The 13,844-nt window shown below is 48.0% G+C and overlaps 1 protein-coding gene across 2 annotated transcripts in view; it reads right to left on the bottom strand.

Moving 5' to 3' along the window:
- ABCB6 (ATP binding cassette subfamily B member 6 (Langereis blood group)) overlaps window positions 1-13,844 on the bottom strand; it is a 65,890-nt gene that overhangs the window by 37,760 nt on the left and 14,286 nt on the right. For both annotated transcript variants that reach the window (XM_015425075.1, XM_015425076.1), the window contains exon 5: window positions 6,534-6,626. In XM_015425075.1, coding sequence (XP_015280561.1) covers window positions 6,534-6,626 — 93 coding nt within the window. The remainder of the gene's footprint in view (window positions 1-6,533; window positions 6,627-13,844) is intronic.

The raw sequence follows: 13,844 nt of genomic DNA, 5'->3' as shown, positions 1-13,844 counted from the left end.
GGTTTTTGTCCTACCGTGAAGCGGAGGAACTTTCTGTGAGCACGATGGGTTGTGATATGGAAATAAGCATCTTGCAAGTCCAAGGTCGCCATCCATGCTCCCCATTCAAGGAGAGGTAGGGTGCACTGTAAGTTAGTCCTTCTGAACTTCTTGTATTGAATGAAACGATTGAGGTCCCTGAGGTCCATAATGGGGTGGAGGCCTCCGTCCTTCTTGGGGACTGTAAAATAGTGGGGATAGAGGTCATGGCACTGGTGTGAGGTTGGGACCGGTTCCATGGCGTCCTTGTGTGACAAGTTTTGGATCTCTTCCAGGAGTGTGTTGGAATATGGAGTGATGACGAAGTTGGAGGTTAGAGGGCCCTGCAAGAATTCGATGCGGTAACCTTCCAGGATGATCAGAAGGACCCACTTGTCCGATGTTATCCATTTCCATACAGACAGGTAAGGATGGAGACGGGTGGGTTGAGGCAATTTGAGTGCTGGGTCAGAGTCAAAGACTCTGCTTGGGAGTCTTAGGAGCTTTGGTTCTGGATTGTGTGGAAGGCACAAAGTGGGGTTTGTTCCCGTAAGAGTAGGAAGATGTGCTTGGGGACCTCTGCCATTGGGTCTCAGGGGATGATTTTTGTGAGGATCTGCGGGACCACATTTTGTTCCAGGATTTGGGCCTGGTCTGTCGGGGAGTCTGAGAAACCCCAAGGTTCTGTGATGTCTTAATGCTCTTGTCTAGATCCTGTAAAACCGTATCCGTTGTGGAGCAGAATAAGCCTTCAACCTCAAAGGGGAGATCCTCCACAAAGGACTTTGTGTTTTGTTGCAGCGATGTAGAGTACAACCAAGCGTGACGTCGGAGGGTGATGGCAGAGGCAAGTGTTCTAGCCGTTACATAGAGATTATGTTTGGCCAGGAGCATGCCTTCTTTCTTGACGGTTGAGGTCCTCAGGGGGGGCCGCAATAAATTCAGTTAACTGTTCCCACAGAGCATATTGATATCTGTAAAACTTTCTCCCGAGGGAGTCAAGCTTCTTTCCTTCCTTATCAGGAGGAGAGGAATGGGTACGTCTGCCTTTAGAAGACAAATTGACTACCACTGAATTTGGTTTGGGATGTGTGAATAAAAACTCTGCACCCGCCTCCTAGACCTTGTACATGTGGTCTATCCTGCGACTGGAAATGGGGGTGAAAGACGGGTGGGTCCACGGTGCCTTAGTGGCTTGCAGCAAGATCAAAGTCATAGGTAGAGCCACTGCTGTAGATGTGTCCATCTGGACAATATCGAATAAGGAGTCAGTAACGGTAGGCGGGGGCTGTACCATTGACAAAGCCAAGGTATTAGCCATTCACTTTATGAATTCCCCATAGGATGTGAAGTCCTTGGAGGGGGAAATCGGGAGGTCTTTGGCCATATTCTGTGATGGAGAGGGGCCCGGTGGATGTACCGGAGCTTCATTCTCTGAGTGCCCGGAGGAATCAGAAGGGCCTGAGTGTTTCAAAAGTTCCGAAAACAAAGTCGGGATCTCCGGTGCCAGTTGTGTCAGTACCGATTGCGTTGCTGTCCGTGCAGCTGCAGGCTTCTGCCGATGACGCGTGTCCATCAGTATCAATGGTTGCGGCTGTGGGCATTCCGAAGCCCTTAGAGGGTCTTGGTATCGAGATAGCCGAGAGGATGAGGACTGTTGGTCCCAATCCATGGGCATGGGACCTTTCTCAGTTCTGCAGGGCCTGCAAGACAGAGCTCTTCCGCCAGGCCTTTGAGTAGGAGCTGCCACCACTACTATTCCACCATTGCCTTCTATGCACCGTCGTACTATCACCATGATTGTCTGGATCCCACTGGGGGGTGAGGCGCCCCGGTATGAAGTGGATGATAGATTTCAGGAAGCTACTGTTGGGTTTAAGATCTACCCATCTTTGTTTAAATTTGTATTTTAAATTTGTTATTGTATTTTACTGTATTTTACTGTTTTATACTTGCGTTTTTATTGTTATAATCTTGGCACAGTGTGCCATTGTCAGCCGCCCTGAGCCTTCGGGGTAGGGCGGGATATAAATCCAAGGATAAATAAAAATAAGATAAATAAATAAATAAGTGGCAGGAGCCAAGGCATGTTAGCTGCCAGAGGGTAGGCTCCGTAGAGGTATTGCCACTGGCGTTGATCTCATGGGACCAGTGGTGGAGGGAACAGTCCCGATGGTCGGCCCTGATCATCGCTCGGAGAACGTCACAGGGAGTGATGCATGGAAGCAAGCGTCCTGTGGACCAAACGAGATCTCTCGACACTGGAGGATCTGGAGACCTGAGTTAGATCCATGTCCTGCTCAGAATCCGTGAGCTGGTGAAGTTGCTGAAGGAACAACTGAATGAGACTTGGAATCAGGAAATGTATTGGAATTTAAAGAAGTTACAACAGAAATCTTTTGAAGGGGCGAACAAACCGGGAAAATACTTAGCTTGGCAACTTAAGGCTAGAAGAGAGAGAAGAATGATAACCAAAATAATAGAAGATGGAAAAGAGTTCGTTGATCCTAATGGAATAAAGAGATGTTTCTTCAAGTATTATGCTAAACTATTCCAAACAACTAGAGTTGATCTTGAGAAGATTAAAACATATTTAAAGGAGATTCCACTACCAAAAATAAGTAAGGAATACAAAGATTTATTAAATGGTCCAATTCAAAAAGAAGAAGTGATGAAGGCAATAGAAGAGACAAAGTTGGGGAAGGCGCCTGGGCCGGACGGATTTACAGCGAAATTCTACAAAAAGATGAAAGAAGAAATTTCCCCGGTCCTGGAAGCTTTAACCAACGAAATAAGAGAAAACAAAAAGGTGCCGGACTCATGGAAAGAAGCAATTATTTCTTTGATTCCAAAGGAAGGACAAGATTCAACAAATGTAAAGAACTACAGGCCAATATCTCTTTTGAACAACGATTATAAAATCTTTGCAAAAATTATTGCAGAAAGGGTGAAAAACTATTTACAAACGGTAATTTCTGAAGATCAAGCGGGCTTTTTACCCAAAAGGCAGATTAGAGACAATGTAAGAATAGTAATGGACGCAATTGAATATTATGAAAAGCACCCAGAAAAAGAAGTAGCTTTTCTGTTTGTTGATGCAGAAAAAGCTTTTGACAATCTTAATTGGAATTTTATGCACCAGATGATGGAAAAGATTGAAGCGGGACAACATTTTAGAAATTGTATTGAAGCTATCTATTCTGAACAAAGAGCTAAAATAAATGTGAATAAAGAACTGACAGATAACTTCAAAGTACAGAAAGGAACAAGGCAAGGTTGTCCGTTATCACCGTTATTATTTATCTGGGTATTGGAAATACTTTTACAAAAAATACAGTACGATCAAGAAATAAAGGGCTTGACACATAAAGGACACCAATACAAATATCGAGCATTTGCAGACGATGTAATGTTTATGGTGGAAAACCCAACAGAAAAATTGACATTGCTTTTTCAAAAAATAAAGGAGTTTGGAGAATTGGCCGGCTTTTACGTAAATAAGAATAAAACAAAACTTATATGTAAAAACATGATCAAACAAAAACAAGTGGAACTACAAGAACTGGTACAATGTGAAGTAGTTAAAAAAACAAAATACCTTGGAATTGAATTAACGGCAAAAAATATAGACCTATATAAGAATAATTATGAGAAATTATGGACTAAGCTGACTCAAGATTTTAAGAAATGGGATAAAATGAACTTATCACTGATGGGAAGAATATCAGTTATAAAAATGAATGTCCTACCACGTTTGATGTTCCTGTTCCAAACAATACCAATTCTGCATAAAACGGATTTGTTGGCCAAGTGGCAACAAGAGTTGTCAAAATTTGTTTGGGCAGGCAAGAAACCAAGGATCAAAATGAAAATACTTTGTGATGCCAAAGAAAGAGGAGGTCTACAAATGCCAAATCTTAGACTATATTATGAAGCGGTTTGTCTAACATGGATGGATCAATGGGTGAAGCTTGAAAATGACAGATTGTTGGGGTTGGAAGGGCATGATTGTAGATTTGGCTGGCATGCATATTTATGGTATGACAAGATAAAAATGGACAGTTTTTTTAAACTTCACTTGGTGAGAAAAGCTTTGTATATGGTATGGACAAGATATAAGAAGTACCAGAGTGACTTAAGACCATTGTGGATTGTACCAGTAGAAGTGTTGATATCTTACTCAAGACAGCGAGGTAGAGACTGGTTGCCATATAGAGATTTAATTAAAAAAGAGGGAACAGAGTGGGTAATGAAAAAGCAGAATGAAATTGAATATGAATATGAGTGGTTGAAATATATGCAGATTTATGATCTTTTTAGATCTGACAAAAAAAACTATGGTTTTAGAGAGGAAAAAAATGAAATTGAAAAGGTATGGGAGAGTGGAGGAGGAAAAAATATTTCTAAAATGTATAAGGTGTTGTTAAAATGGTATACTGAAGATGAAACTGTTAAAGAACAAATGTTAAAATGGGCTATTAATATGAATAAGGAAGTGGCTATGGAAACCTGGGAATATTTGTGGAAAAATTCTATTAAGATCTCGACATGTACTAATGTTAAAGAAAATTGTTATAAGATGATGTATAGGTGGTACATGACACCTAAGAAAATTGCAAATATGAATCAAAATATGTCAAACAAATGTTGGAAATGTAAGAGGCATGAGGGCTCATTTTATCATATGTGGTGGACTTGTGAGAAAGCTGTAGACTTTTGGACAAAAGTCCACAATGAAATGCAAAAAATACTGAAATGTTCTTTTAAAAAAGCACCGGAAATTCTGCTTTTGGGACTCAAAATGGAAGAAGTCAATACGACTAAAAAAACTTTACTCTGGTACCTGATAGTGACAGCGAGAATGATTTATGCTCAGTTTTGGAAGACAGAAAAGGTACCAGAGGTTGAAGAATGGATACAAAAAGTTCTGTTCATGGCACAAATGGATAAGATTACAAAAAAACTGAATAACAAAGAAGACGATGAGTTTTTTGGAGAATGGAATGATTTTAAAATTTATCTGGAAAAGAACTGGGATGTGAAACAAAACTTAATATGTTTAGATCAATATTAAGTCAAAAGATGTTATCTTTAGATTGTAATGACGAAAAACTGATATTGTTGATGATATGAAGTAATTTGGAGCAGGGGTGGAAGCATTGTGGGAAGCCATTGGAGGGAGGGGAGGAACTGGGAATGGGGTAGACAATTGATAGAATGAAATGTTTTATATGTTGTATTCCTGAGAAAATAAAATTTGTTTACCAAAAAAAAAAAAAAAAAGAATCCGTGAGCTGGATGGGACACAGCATAGGTGAGGATGAGGCACCTTGTAGCTGGCCACGGCCTGAGGAGTCAAGCGGGGGAGCTCCAAGCGTGGATACCAGTTCCGACTGTCGACTCGGGGTTGATGGAACCTTGCAGGGGGAGCTCTTATGTTTCTTACGCTTGACGGGCTTGGAGTCCTTGCCCTTCCGGTGCTTTTTAGTGTGAGTATGGGCTTCGGACTGAAGTACCGCTGCCGCACGTTTTGGCGTCGGCCAATTGGCCTCGATGGTGGTCGATGCCAGAGACATCGCGTTGGTCGATGCTAATGCTGCTGTCGACATCGAGGCGTGTCCAGACGTATCTTGAGACGACGCCATCAGTGAAAGGGCCAATTCTAGCAATGCGGTACATAGTCTGGTGGCCCTGTTCTTTCTCGTTTGCCACGAGAACTTAGAACAGTGGATGCAGGAGTCCACTTGATGTGCTTCCCCGAGGCACAGGAGGCAAAGGGAGTGTCCATTGGGGAGGGGGGGCACGATCTTACTGCCACACCGTAAACAGCGTTTGAAAAAGCTCCACTTTTTGGCCATAGGCTGAGGGGTAGAGGGAGTCTGCCCGGGGCAGAGTACTCACTCAGTACGATAATCAGTTCACAATTCATTTACAGATACTCAATGGAGAGGAAAAGTTGGGCCAGAGGGCCACAGAAAGGAGAAAGACTACCAACCAGAGCGGAGAGGTTCCTAACAGCGTGGCGGTCAGAAGAAAATTGGCGGGATTGTCATGCCCCTCCCCTAGTTATGCGCATTGGAGCCCTGCACGTGACGGGGGAGCGGGTGCGAAAATCCCCTTTGCTTTCGATTCTAACGATTGGGGTCGGCGCAGGCGCACTATATCCCAGAGGTGTGATGCACAGAGACCACGAAGAAGATCTAGCTGAAACGAGTGTTCACAGCCAAGTGTCTCAGAAAAGGCCCACTATGGTGTAGCTCACCAAAGGAGAAGTAGGAGCTTATTGGATGAATAGCCCTTCCTCAAAATTATGAGGCTGGACTAGACGGACTTAAAAGCCTTTTCTTCTTGGGTGGGGGTGGGGCAGAGGCAGCAGAGAAAACAGGTTCGAATCAAAGGAAAATTACTGCCTTCCTTATAGTGGGCAGGAAGGTTAGACATGGTGAGAAAGCAGAAGCAGACGAGGAGGATGGAGAAAGAAATGCACAGGTGCGTGCACATGGGCACTGACTCACCAGCACCTCCTCCCTGGAGGAACTTGAGGGTTGAGAAGATGAAAACGGTCCGGACCAGCATGTGCCACGTGACCCCTTCCGTGAGCTCATTCACTGGGGGACAGGAGACAAGAGTGAGCACAAGGGGCACTTCCCCCCCCCAACACGTCCCATCACCGGCCGCTTTTCCCCTCGCCAGGCTTGCATCCGTATTGCCAGCGCACCACCCCCAGCCCCATTCTCACATCTTGTGAATTCCTGAGCTCTCCTTCTAGCTTTCTTGAATCTCTCTAAAGTTCCTGTGCAGGGACAGTGTCACTTTCATGGAATTTTTTAAAAAAATCACTCAGAGGTATACCCACCAAAAGTTAGTGAACCCCCACAATGACAAAAAGGGAAGCTTGAAAAGCAGGCTATCAAAATACGATCAACAGGCGTGGTAAAGCAACACGAAAAAATACTGCTCACAGTCAATGGATATTCCTTGTTGTATACCTTCCTTATTGCACAGCTGTAGTGGAAGAGGCTGGTAAGCAGCAGGAGAGTGCCTCCGACATCTCATTCGTTTCTCTTCCAGATACTCCCTGCCCGTTTAGGTCCCAGCCTTCCCACTGACCAACTCTACACAGACCTGAAGTTGTACATGGGCAGCAAGAGGGCCGGGGCTGAAAAGCAAGCATGCTAGAACCACATGGAACGTGGCCTTCTGGAAGCAGAACAGCAAGGCCTGACGCTTGTTTTGGACGCGGAATGCCCCCTTGTTCAATGCCTGCCTCTCCAATTGAAAAGATCATCTGAAAGTCTGTGACCAAGACCATGAAGAGCTGCTGCCAGTCAGAGTAGACCATTTGATATTACAGAGTACACAGGTTAGGGTCCTAGGTGTTTCTCTCCCCCTGTCCTGTGTAGTAATCATACCTGAGTTACTCCTTACTCCTTCACATACAGCGTCCAATTCAGATTGTGATTCTGGCATACATGGAGAAGTGGCTTCAGTCCCACCCCCACCCCGCATACCATTTTCCTACCATAAAACCGTCCTGAGATGCACTCCTTGCCCCACCGGGGGAAATACATGTTGTCATGGGAAGGGGCCCCACAAGCTCCCTCCTTCCTTCTTGAAAAGGACTGGGTTCGACGCATGGAGAACTCGGACTACGATATGCGTTCAGACGCGTTTATTGTACTTCACAACAAGGAAAAACAGCCCTGCAAAGCCAACTATATACACTCCACCCGGCACACCTCTGTCCCCACTGGAGGGTTTGAATTTCCTGCCAAGGGTGCTATTGGTGGACTCGAGGAGGACTAGGATCCTAGGCCCCCTTTGTCCTTGGGGACCCAGCTCCTGCTTAGCCACGGAGCCCTGGTGACGGTCCATGTACATAACCCTTCTTCGGCCCTGAAACAGGCCAGGGCCTTGGCCGGCTGGCTGCCACTGCTCCGGTTCGAGAGCTCGCCTGGGGAGGGCCCACAGCACCCTCCCTGCCCAGGAGGTGTGAAGTAAAAAAAAAAAAGACTGATTTATTAAGCAAAGACTGAGAGCAGTTAAGTAAGAGTCTGGTAATGCAACAGGGCAGATTAACATGACAAACATGCCAGGAGAACTCTTCCACAAAGAAGCTGGCTGGAAAACAAAAGTCCCCTCACATAAGCATCTCAGTGGACTCCTAACTCCGTTTCAGATCCCCATCCCAAAGTAGGGGTGAGATGGACCTAGAAGGACTCCGCTCCCTCTGAAAGTAGCCTCAATGCTGCCCAGCTTCAGGGAGTGAGTGAGTCTCAGTCTCTCTCTCTGTCTCTCTCTCTCTTTTCCTGTTCTCCATCCATTTTCCCCCAGGCCAATCCTGAGGCTTGGCAGGTGCCTGTGGATTGTATGGCTTCAGGAAAATCTGCAGCAAGGCCAGAGGCCCGTTTGTGAGGGAAAGGCTGTCCCCTCAGGCTCACAAGTTGCGCCGTTCTTCAGCCTCAGGCCTAGAAGAATGACACTTGTTAAGGCCGCCAGGCCACAGGGGGCACCCATGGGAGAATTAAAGAGGTGGGCATCAGCACCAGCAATCTGAGAGCACTTCTGGTGAAGACTGGCTTCAGCACACAGTTTTCACAAATCTTAGCGCATTCTGTGGCATCACATCTGTTTTCCACTTGGAGTGATGCCAGTGTGCCATGTGACGCTGGTGCCTGCCTTGATGTCTCCCCCATTTCCTCCTGCCACTGCCGCGGGCCCCAGCAGGCAAGGTGCGAGGAGGTCTCCCGCTGTAGCACAAAAGGTGGCAGCCCCTATTTTACCCGCAGGGTTGAGGAAATGGCGTGGTGGTGCCACGTCTACCACACCCTGTGTCCATGTCCACCACAGCCACAACTGGAATCAAGCCACATGCACAGGGCTGCCAGTCTCCAGGTGGGGCCTGGGGTTCTCCTGGAATTAAAAGTGATCTACGGACTCCAGAGATCAGTTCCACTGGAGGGAACAGCAACTTTGGAGAGAGGACTCTTATGGCAGGCACCACACCACTGCTGAGCCCCCTCCCTTCCCCAGACGTTGCCCTCTCCGGGCACTACCCTCAAAGACCCAGGGATTTCCCAAGCCAGCCTCGGCAGCTCTATGCAGTAAGGTGAACTTGTGACCAATGCTCCCTCTAAGCTGTGGAGTCTTGTGAGCAAAAATTCTGCTTTGTGAGCTACTGGCGTTAAAGCTGTGAGTGAGCAGTTTGGCTCCTGCATAAATCAGTTTGCTCTGGAGCCCTCCTTCCTGAGCTGAGACAAAAACGTGTGAGCCGGAGGCTAAAAGACTGTGAGCTGGCTCACACTAACTCAGCTTAGAGGGAACACTGCTTGTGACACACATCTGACTATCACATGGGCACCAGGTGAAATGGAGCCAGAATCTGTCCTGTGTACTTTATGCCGGGTAAAGAGGCTATACTGACCTTGATCGATCAATGGCTTGACCCAATATAAGACACCTTCACATGTTCAAACAGGGACAACTTGACAACACAAAGAGTCAGCAGCTGCCTGAGGCAGAAACGTTCAAGAGCTGCCATTTTTGAAGTGATGCTCAAGACTAGATTTTCACATTACTTCCAACAAGGTCAGCTCTAAGAGTGCATCCTGGAATCCCTCTGCGATGTCTACAGCACAAACTCAGCTCATGCCCCACAGCCCCCTCACTATGCCTTCTTCCTGTCCCTTGTAGGGAGGCAAAAAGTCTCGCAAGCAACCTCTGCACAGTGACCTGGAGAGAGACATCAGGCACAACATGTCTTAATACTGTGACGCTGCTACTTCCATAGGCATAGAGAGCCTCAACAAGATCTTGGGGCCCAGGCCACACTGGACTAAGCAGCACAGGACAGAGACTCCTCCCCAGATCTGAAGAAAACTATCTAGGATCACCTCCTGAATTCCTGCCAAGAGTCCATTCTCCTGTGTCTGAATGGCAGTGTCCACAAGTGCCAAGGAAGTTCCCAAACATGCAGGCTGCTTTAGCCCTCCTCCCCTGAATCTCCCGCCCAGCCTGCGAGGGGGCCCTGGGGAAAGAAAGGGCCACCAAAGATGGCAGGGAGGCATTCCGATGGGAGACACCGGGGCAGACCCATGAACAGAACTTCTGGCAAATTGTAAAATGCAAACAGCGCCTATGTCAGACCCCAGTTTAGCTCAGAAATATGGTATGGGAGAAACAGGACCCCCCCAACCTGTCAAGGAGATTCGGCAGTCAACACTTCCCTGCGCTGCTATTACTGCGAGAGAGAGAGAAAAGGCAAGCCAAGAGAAGGTGTCTGTTGTAACCCTCCTCTTGCAGGGCCCAGAGAGGGTGGTTTTGAAAGGCAAAGCCAGAAGCGCGTGGCGTGGGATAATGGCTAGCCTCCATCTCATCCCTCATCCAAACTCAGACCCCCACAGCTGGCATTTCTATTTATCAACTTACCTAGCACATTTTTTTAATCGCACCCTTCCTCCGTGCTCAGGAACACATACAGGGTTCCCTTTCCAATTTTACCCTCTCACTGAACTTATGAAGTAGGTTAGGCTGAGTGAAAGTGATGACACTAAGGGACCCTAGAGAGTTTCAGGGCTGAGTGTGGATTTGAACTCGGGGTCCCTCAGCTCCTAGTGTGACCTGCAAGCCACTATACCACACTGGCCCCGCTTTTATAAGGCTGGGAAGATCTGACAGTGGACCTTGCAGCCTCTGCGGGGCACATTTCACTGGCAGTCTTTAAGCAGCGGCTGGACAAACACTCGTCAAGGATGCTCTAGGGGCTGGTCCTGCATTGAGCAGGGGGGGTTGGACTAGATGGCCTCCGTGGCCCCTTCCAACACTGTGATTCTACGATCATTTATGGAAGGCAACTGTTAGGCTGGCAGCAGCTCAGGGACTGGCCCCCTGCTGGTGGATCTCCAAAACCTGTGATTTCTAAACAGTGGCCCTGGGTCCCCTTTTCCAAGCTCCACCAGACCACTCCAGCAGCCACACAGCGTCACTCCATGGGCCAGATCCTGCTCTCCTTGAGCAAGTCGCTCCTCTGACAGGTCCCCTTTGCTGCTATGCTGACAGCATCACCGTCCTGCCCCAGAAGCCCACCCTTTCATTGATCTGAGGAGTCTCCTTGATCCCTCTGTTGTTCTTTTAAGGAACCACACAGCGACAAAGATCAGACACACACACACCCAATCCCCTGCTGGGCTGCTGCTGAGACTAGGCGAGGCACACAAAGGCTCCTTGTTCATTCCCCGCCAGCGGCACTTTGCTGGGTAATCCTAACTGGCAGGGTGGGTGACCCCTTCTGGGAGTGCCTCTGGGTTGCCTTTCATTCCTCCTCTGGGGGAAGGGCCCCCCTCCTCCATCCTATCTTACTTTACCCAGTACATGATGGAGGGTGTTAATCTGCTCTGTTCCCAAGCCCAGGTTAGAAAAAGAGAAGAAGGACATTCTTGTGTGTGTGTGGGGGGGGGGGATGCAGGCATCATGTGAGACCAGGAGACTGTGAAATAGCACCCATCACCAGTGTTCCCTCTAAGCTGAGTTAGTGTGAGCTAGCTCACAGGTTTTTAGCCTCCGGCTCACACATTTTTGTCTTAGCCCAGGAAGGATGGCTCCAGAGCAAACTGATTTATGCAACAGTCAAACTACTCGTTCACAACTTTAATGCTGGTTGCTCACAAAGTAGAATTTTTGCTCACAGGACTCCACAGCCTAGAGGGAACATTGCTCACCTCTCTGTATCACTGACAAAGTGCCCTCTGCAACCTTGCACTAAGCTCGTTCGCATGCCGACAGAGTGAGGTAGATCACAGTTTTCAGTATGGGGACCAGAGGTTGAGTGACAGAGTACACAAAACGAGCCTATGGCAGACGCGGGAACGTCAACTCAGATATTCCGGATCGCATCCCAGATCCAAATTCCAACTATCCACCCCCTTCACTGCAACTCCTTATGGGGCGCGGCACAAAAAACAGAGGAGCGTTCAAAGCAGGACAATGCTTTTGTGGGCTTTGGCGTTCATGATGTACAATGAGACATAGAGCAAGAAGCAAGGATAGCAAACAGTATACCTGCTCTCTAGCATAGGGCTTAAAAGAGGTGAGACCAGGGCTTTGCTGTACAAAAACATCTGGTGCACAAGAGCATCTGAGAAATACGCAGTCCGGCAAGGTTAGGCCAAGGGCTGCAGGAAAACTGAGAAACTGCCTTGCGGATCCAGACCTAGAAGAACTAATCTATGAGCTAAACATTAAGACCAATTCCGCAAAAGCGGTTGTTGCGCCCTCGGTCTGCCGTTTCCCCCGGTTGTACTGCGCAATTTCCCACTATTTGCTGCGCGGCTGCGCAGCAAATAGTGGGAAATTGCGCAGTACAACCGGGGGAAACGGCAGACCGAGGGCAGAACAACTACTTTTGTGGAATCAATCTTTGTCCCCAGACGCCAATAGTGTTCACCTAGCCTGGGAACTCTTTACCAGCTCAAACTATAAAAGCGGATTCTAGAGAACTCGCTGCCACAGGTTGTTGTCACGGCCAGCAGTATCAATGACTTTTCTGAAAGGATGTTCTCGGTGGCGACTGGCTATGACGTGTGAATGTATCGTCGGCGTTTTCAGGAATATTATACCTTGGATTGTCAGATGCTGGGTATTTATGCAAAGATAAGCCTCCCCTGCTGGCAAAGACAGGATGCTGAACTAGATGGATCATTCGTCTGACCCAGTATGGCTATCTGTGGTGTTAACCTCACCCAGGGCGGATTAAGGCTCACTGGTGGTGCCCTCAGCACTGACCCATCTTGGTGCCCCCCCTCCTTTCCACACTGACCCCCAGTCCATCTTAGTTGTCGACCTGTCTGACCAGATATAAAATGCAGGTTGCAGCAATACAAAATTTCATTCATACGATAACACAATATACTGTGTACAAACTAAGCTTTTCACCCTGTTCCCAACTTTGTGGTGCCCCTTTGGCCCTGGTGCCCTAAGCACGTGCTTCGTCCGCTTCATGGTGAATCTGCCCCTGACCTCACACACATCCCCCCGAGGAAATCTGACCTCTGGGCCACAACACAGACAGCAGCAGCAGTCAGAACTACCTAAACTGGGGTGGGTGGTGGGGGAACAAGCAATCTGGTTAAGACTCGGCGGGTGTCGCCTCCCACAGGTAGGATCCTGAGGAACCCCTCTGCCCAGCATCTGCTTAGCATGTAGGACAGAGCATCCATCCATCCCTCCCTCACTCCCAGCTCCATTCCCACTGAGCAACTTTGTATGCAGTTCGCCATTCCGTTCCTCCCGCCTGAAATGACTCTTTTGTAAAGTCAAAAAGTCAGGGCTGAAAGGCAGGTCCAGAGTCCATCCTCCCCTATTCAGGCACCTCTCAATAGCTGCCCTCAGCTGGCACCCGTACCGCCCACCAGGCCATGGGAACCTGGCACACACCAGCGGCTTCTGGACACAAAGGGAGGGCCCCCTGCAGGCTGCCCCCTCCCCTCCCCCCCCTAAACCTTAAGTCAGTGAAACTCAGAAACCTATGTTTGAGTGTTTAAGCAGACATCCCCTCCCCTTTCAGGATCTGAACACAGAGTTGGATGAGAGGTCCCAGCAAGGCTCAGGACAGAAGACCCCAGGCGAGTAACTGGGGGGGGGGGGTCTCAGGGGGGCTACGGAATCCTCTCGTGAGCTGGTGGCAAGGGAGGGAGCCACCCCATGGAAGAAGCTCACTCCAATCTTGCAGGTTCAACGAGGAATAACACTGCCTGACCATTATTAGATACGATCCAGACCTGGGAAGAGGAGGGTCCTGGAAGGTGTTCGAAGCACACACATCGGACACA

Source organism: Gekko japonicus, unplaced genomic scaffold, assembly GCF_001447785.1.
Source record: "Gekko japonicus isolate JY-2015 unplaced genomic scaffold, Gekko_japonicus_V1.1 scaffold2901, whole genome shotgun sequence".
Lineage (NCBI taxonomy): Eukaryota > Metazoa > Chordata > Lepidosauria > Squamata > Gekkonidae > Gekko > Gekko japonicus.
Note: the sequence above shows the minus strand (reverse complement) of the source record. Positions and strands in the feature narration are given on the sequence as shown.